The 7023-nt window shown below is 48.8% G+C and overlaps 1 protein-coding gene across 1 annotated transcript; it reads left to right on the forward strand.

The window, feature by feature from the left end:
* The first annotated feature begins 82 nt into the window (after positions 1-82).
* Positions 83-6593, forward strand: GPX2 (glutathione peroxidase 2). The gene is made up of 2 exons (XM_067733187.1): positions 83-3358; positions 5919-6593. The coding sequence occupies exons 1-2, from the start codon at positions 3137-3139 to the stop codon at positions 6267-6269; spliced, it is 573 nt and encodes a 190-aa protein (XP_067589288.1). The 5' UTR covers positions 83-3136; the 3' UTR covers positions 6270-6593.
* Positions 6594-7023: the final 430 nt, after the last annotated feature.

Genomic DNA, 7023 nt, shown 5'->3' on the forward strand with positions numbered 1-7023 from the left:
GGAGGGAGAGAGGCAGTGCTGGTAGAAGAGGTTCCAGAATCCTAAAGCAACAGCAGAAGAATGAATGGAAACAGCAAACGTCTTCCGTTTGGTGCCTTTCCTAATGCCACCTGCAGGGGAGCCCCAAGCAAAGCCCCCATTGCTCGGCAGTGGGCTCCCATTGCGGAAATAAGATTGAGTAGAGTCACTGGGGACATGCTGAATATCTATGTCTGAGGATGTCTTTAAAACCAAGAGGTGGGGGGCTTCCCTGGTGGTGCAGTGGTTCAGAATCTGCCTGCCAATGCAGGGGACACGGGTTCGAGCCCTGGTCTGGGAAGATCCCACATGCCGTGGAGCAACTAAGCCCGTAAGCCACAACTACTGAGCCTGCGCGTCTGGAGCCTGTGCTCCGCAAAAAGAGAGGCCGTGATAGTGAGAGGCCCACGCGCCACGATGAAGAGTGGCCCCCGCTTGCCACAACTAGAGAAAGCCCTTGCACAGAAACGAAGACCCAACACAGCCAAAAATAAAAAAATAATTAATTAAAAAAAAGAAAACAACCCAAGAGGGTTCTCATCTGCTTGGAATGTAACAGAAACAGGTCTTCCTGAAGGCATGAGGTGGGATTAAGTAATCTTTCAGAAGTTCATCCTAGCCCTGTGCTTGGATACCCCAAGGGAACAAGGCAGTCTAGAATCTTGGGGTCTGGGGACTGATGAATACTATACTCTGGGGTCCAGAGTTGATGGAAGAGGCAGAGAATGTTTGGAGGTAAAGATAAAATGAAGAAGGAAGGAGTAAAACAAGGCAGGGCAACAGTAGCCTAAGATCTTAACCTGCATTTTCCAATTTACAGAGAACTTGTAATGCTTTATCTCCTTTATCGGAACAATCAGACAATCACGTCTGTGTGAGATAAGGAAGGTGATTATCTTTATCCAAGTTCGACAGATAAGGAAACAGGTGCCTAGGGGCCCCAAGGAAGAGTGGCAGAGTCAAGGCTTAAAAGGAACAACCGGAATTGAAATCTCCAAAGGGGAAAGCTTGGCACCTGTATTTAGAAAAATCGCTACATGCAGTTCTCATTTGCAGCCAGAATTGAGAACCATCGACCTAGGCTTTCTGCCTACTAAGCCAGTGAAGTTTCCAGAACATCTACTGTCCCTGTGGAAAGCCATGTTAGTGCATGTCCAGAGTTACAAGCTTCTGGAAAGTAGGCCAGTTTGAGGTACATCTGGAAACAAAGAGGTATTTTAGGAGAGCTTCATCAATTGTATTCAATCGTGAAAGGTGAGAACCTGGGCAACTCAAGGTGTCCTAGGTTGCCCCTGGAGAAAAGGGATGTCGTGTACCTAAGGAAGACAGCACCTCCACTCCTCAGTTCAGCAACTTCCATGGTCTTCCTGGAGAGGGGTCCCAGAAGGGCAGCCAGTAAGAGGCATCTGGAAGCCCAGAGAGTACTAGGGAAGTGCTAGGCATGCAGGTGAATCTGGCAAGTTCATGTTAAGAGTTTAGCCCATTATCAGGGCGAAGTTCTTGACTCAGTGGCTTAGGAGGCGTTTACTTGCTTTTCCTAGCAACTCCACCCAGCCTCAGCAGGGGACACACTTCCCTCTGCATTTCCTGCCACCTCTTCTAGTGGCAAAAGATTCCATTCCCACTTAGGTAATGGAGGCTTTTTTGTAGGGAGCAGCCAGTTAAGATCTATGGATTCCCGTGTTGCATTAAACAGCCATGAACAGGCTACAGAACAGAACACCTGGGTACTTCCTGGAAAGTACTTCCTCCATCTTCTCAACAAGTCAGATTCTCAAGACCAGCTGCTCCCCAACCTGGCTTATTCTTTGTTCTAGGAGACAGTTCCCAATGGACACATACCTGTGAAAACACTCTCTAGTAAACAACAGCATTGTTATTGAAATTTCGCTCTAAAATCCCAAAGCCAGGTAAAGCCTAATTGCCAGCTTTAATGATGGAGAAATCCAGGCATTAAAAACAAAAAACAAAATAACAAAGCCCGATTTCTTGCATTGGTGGGTGTTTGGAAGAATGAAGTGAAGCATTAGGTCTTTTTAGTCTCTGTGGGCTTCCAGTGCTGTGCTCCCATGATAGCTCTTAGCATGTCCCCCGATGGCCTGCAACACATTGCATGCTGGTGCTGAAAACATCGTGAGCGGCCTAGCTGGGTCTAGAACCACAGCAGCTTCGACTGCCTGCACACTTCCTTCTGTGGGGAATGACCAGCACAAGCCCCTCTGAGAAGTCTTTGGGACTGTCTTTGTCTGATAAGAGGTAGGGGCATCCATCCCCTCTGAGTTTACCCACCTGCTCTGTGACTCCTCTGTTATCCCAGCCACAACCAACTGCAGCCTCATGACCCTGTGGAGGTGGGGTGTGGGGTATTAGAGGAGATGGTACAGCGCAGGGGGCAAGGGCAGATGTGCTCTCCAGGACAAGTACCATCACTCACTGAGAGACTTTTCAAGACAAACACAGCTTCCCCTCTTCAGACTGGTGCAAGCTGAGGCACTGAAAGCCATTATTTTAGAAAACCACACACCGTCTTCCTAATGGTCCCTTTGATTTTGTGCTTGTGGAAAGTAACAGCCAAAGAGAGAAATGTGAACAGTAACATGTATATTCCATTTGTAGTCTGAGTAAAGGGGACATGCGCCCAGTCCTCTTCCTCATCCTTCAGCCCTCGGCAGACCCTGACCTCTCAATTGCACAATTCAGAGCTCGGCACTCAGCAGGCGCTCAGTAACTGTCTGTGCCAAGTGAAAACAATATGCTGGGGCAAGTAGGAGTCAATCTTGCATCCCTCCCTGCCTTTTTTCCTCCCCGTCCAACCTTTGGGGCTCTGGTTTCCTGCAAGCGGTGAATTATTCATGTCTGCTCAGAGATATCACATTGGCCCTTCCTAGGTTGCCAACAGGGTGGAGCAGGGAGGTGGCTTTGTTCAGAGTCTGTAAATAGGAGGAGCGACCTTCCTGTTCAAACAGCACTTAACGGGTAGGTGACTTTTTGCTAAGTCATCCTGGGGATGCTCAAAGTCCCATTGTGAGATCCTTCCTGGCTCCTCCTTCCTCCCCACCCCTTTAATAGACCCTTAAGTGGGGTCACACTGCTCTGCCACTCACTCTGCACTCGCACCATGGCTTACGTTGCCAAGTCCTTCTACGACCTCAGTGCTATCAGCCTAGATGGGGAGAAGGTAGATTTCAATACATTCCGAGGCAGGGCAGTGCTGATTGAGAACGTGGCCTCGCTCTGAGGCACAACCACCCGGGACTTCACCCAACTCAACGAGCTGCAATGCCGCTTTCCCAGGCGCCTGGTGGTTCTTGGCTTCCCTTGCAACCAATTTGGACATCAGGTGAGACGTCCCTGGTATTGTACCCAAGGAGTTGGGTTGCTGCAGCTCCAGTGGGCTAAAGAGAGGGGGAGGACGACTATGTGTGTTGAGTGTCTTGAATCATGGGGTATGTTTTGTTAATCTAGGTCTTTAGGTGCATGCGAGTACCAGGGGGAAGTCAGTATGATTTTGTCTGTGATAGAACACCAAACGTATGGATTTTTATGGTTTCTTGTCTTCCCACTACACTCCACGAGGGCTGGTACCAGGTCTGTTTTTCTCTCCATTGTGTCCTCCGTGCCTGGGTATAGAAGGCACTCATTAAATGTTTGTTGAATGAATGACTGGAGGAAATAGAAGATCAAGAATCAAACTAGGATTGAACTGACTCAGGAGACCTTCATTTTCACTACATTTGATTCTGCTAATAGCTCTGTGCCCCAGGAAGAGTCACTCAATTTTTCTGTTTTGGTTTCCTCTTCTATAAACTAGGGATAATACCACTTACCTGATAGGATTATTGTGAGGTTGTGGGGATAAGAGCTACAAAAGTAACTTGAAAAGTATAGAGTAATATGCAAATGTAAGCAACTTTACTATTTAGATTGAAAAGTTTTGTTTGTTTGTTTAAAATCAGCCAAGTGGAGAGTGAATTTGGGGGAAGGTAAAAGGGTTTGCAAAGTGTACGTGTCTCCTCTGGGCATCACGCGTGCCTCTCTGTCCCTGATAATGGGTCAAGTTGTTATAGATCTTCAGCCCGCACACCTCAAGTTATCTTTTAGGGGTTCTTATATTTTCACTTAGGATTTTTTCTTTTCTTTTTTTTTTTTTTTTCGGTACGCTGGCCTCTCACTGTTGTGGCCTCTTCCGCTACGGAGCACAGGCTCCGGACGCGCAGGCTCAGCGTCCAAGGCTCACGGGCCCAGCCACTCCGCGGCATGTGGGATCCTCCTGGACTGGGGCACGAACCCGTGTCCCCTGCATCGGCAGGTGGACTCTCAACCACTGCGCCACCAGGGAAGCCCTCACTTAGGATTTTAATAGCACAAGCAGGCAGAATGTCCTCCAATTATAATCCCTTGGGTTCAATTCACAGTGGCATGAAGGCAAGGAAGAGATTATCAGAGATATAGGCAGGAAGGCTGAAATGTCATTGGCTGTGACAAACCTGAGCCCAAACCATGAGTGCTCTCACTGTTCCTTCCTTGCCTCAGTTCTGTTTCTAGGCTTGGCCAGGGAAAGAGAGACAGAAAAGGTAAAACCTCTTCAGAGGGGTCTCTCTGGCCCTAGAGATGCCTCCTTTCATCACTTCAGGCCAGCCAGTTGCTGGAGGGAATGCGTAAGCTACCAGTAGCCAGCAGGCCTTTTGCATTAGGAGATAAGATGTCTAATAGCCATCAACTCTGGGCTCAAGATGTCATGATGGCCTGGAACTGACTGTACTAATTGGTTCTAGTAGGTCAGAGGCAGGAACTTCTTGCCCTGAGGGAGATATATGACTCTTAGACTTGGCGGATGGGGGTGGAAAATAAGGGTTTCTATGGGTCTTCGTGGGCTGTCAGGGGTGGGGAATGCTAAGTGGGGATAGGACAGTGCTGGCAGCGGGGAGGAAAGACAGGCAACAGGTTGAGATCTAAAGCATCCTAGCTGAGTACAGCAAGTGAGCGTGAGGTGCAGGAAGCTAAGTGAAAGGAACGATAATTACACATTCACAACTTTTGGTCCTTAAGCCCTTATTTCCTTAACTTCCCCTTCCCCTGGCCTATTCCAGAACACTAAACCTTCAATCCTATTTAATTCATGCCTGTTGGTCATGAAGTAATTCCGTTTACAGTATGTTCATTGTTGTCTCTAACCTACTTTGCCTTTATGGCACCTGAAAACTAGTCTTCCTTTGATGGGGTTTTCCTTCATCAAAGCTTCCTCCTACTTGTACTTTAGATCTAGGACAAGATGAAAGGAAGAAGCTATAAATCCCATTCTTCTAGATCTCAATTTCACCTTTCGTTTGAGGAGCTGAGTAGGGCAGAGGCCAAGGCTAGATTCAACACTCAGAGGTAATTAGAAGAAAGACAGGCAAGGCCAGAGCAAAAGGAAAGGGAAGGTGGTGGCAGGGTGTGTGTGTGGGTGTGCATGTACGTGTGGGTGCATAAGTGGAGGGAGGGTTCTAGGCAATATGACCTGAGCCTCCTTTCCCTTTCTTTCTACTGCCCAGAACTCAAGGTTCCTTGAAGCTTCAGACAGATACCCTAAGCATTGCTCAGGGTAGATTGGAGAGAGAAGTGACAGCTCAAAAGCGCTATATCTTTCAGTACAAGAACAGCCAAGCTAGGGTCTGTGAGAACTTTCAGAAATGGCCTAGCAAACCATCAGACAATAGCTGTGAGAGGGAAAACTCCGAGTCAAGAGTAGGGCAAAACGAATGAAGAAGGAAAGAGAAGGAACGGGGTAGGGGGGTGGGGGTGGGGAATACATAATAGAAAGAATGATCCTGGGGAGTACAGGAGGGTGACTTTGTAGATCCTTCGTAGCTCCTTCATCTCTTGCGTTTCCCAAGCGCTTTGTCTCTTTTCTCCCCCAGGAGAACTGTCAGAATGAGGAGATCCTGAACAGCCTCAAGTACGTCCGCCCTGGGGGTGGATTCCAGCCCACCTTTACCCTTATCCAAAAGTGTGATGTGAATGGTCAGAATGAGCATCCTGTCTTCACCTACCTGAAGGATAAGCTCCCCTACCCTTACGACGACCCGTTTTCCCTCATGACCGATCCCAAGTTCATCATTTGGAGCCCTGTGCACCGCTCAGATGTGTCTTGGAACTTTGAGAAGTTCCTCGTCGGGCCAGAGGGGGAGCCCTTCCGACGCTACAGCCGCACCTTCCCGACCATCAACATCGAGCCTGACATCAAGCGCCTCCTCAAAGTTGCCATATAAACACCAGCAGATCTCCTACTTCCTCCTGCCCCTGAGCGTCTTTCCTGAGCATTCAGTGTGCCCTCAGGAGACTCTGCTGGGCCCGGGCTTTCCCTTCAGATCAGTCCCCTGCATTGAAGAGCCTTGCCTTTCTGGTCTGCCTGTTTCCTTTCCTTGCCCCCAAACTTCTGGTTGGTGATTCAACCTGGGGCTCCAAGACGGGTGGGCTCTGAGCCTTCAGAGTGATGGCGCCTTCCTAAAGCTGTATGGGAGGTGTCTGAGAAGTGTGAGGGTCCAGAGCCAGCCTTCTGGCTGAGTCCAATAAAGGGCAGGTGTGGAAACGGCCAGGCTCTCTGTGTCTCTTCCTTGATGGAGGTGGGAGGGACGGTATAAAACCGCAGGTGGGACGGAGGGGCTGGCAGCACACAAAGGCTGAGGAGAGGGAGGCTCCGATCAAGGGGACACTCCAATTACTGTCTGGAAAGCAGGCTCAGGTCACGGTCTGGGTGGCAGGCGGAGTTTCGGGAAGTGTGAATTGTATTATTACTTTATGGCTCTTCTTCAGAACTGGGGAAAGGAGGTGATAAGGAGAAGAAAGGGGAAGAAAAGTGGAGGAAGCACTGGGAAGTTAGAGGATTCCAATCAGGAAGATGTCACTTTCACTGTGGGTACTGGGCTAAAGGTTACCTGCACCTTAAGAAGTTGAACTTAGTCCACTTTAATGACAGCAAGGGCGTGGAGAGTACAGTTGCTGGGAACACAAAGAGCACTTTAC

The sequence above is a fragment of the Pseudorca crassidens genome, chromosome 1 (assembly GCF_039906515.1).
Source record: "Pseudorca crassidens isolate mPseCra1 chromosome 1, mPseCra1.hap1, whole genome shotgun sequence".
Taxonomy (NCBI): Eukaryota; Metazoa; Chordata; class Mammalia; order Artiodactyla; family Delphinidae; genus Pseudorca; species Pseudorca crassidens.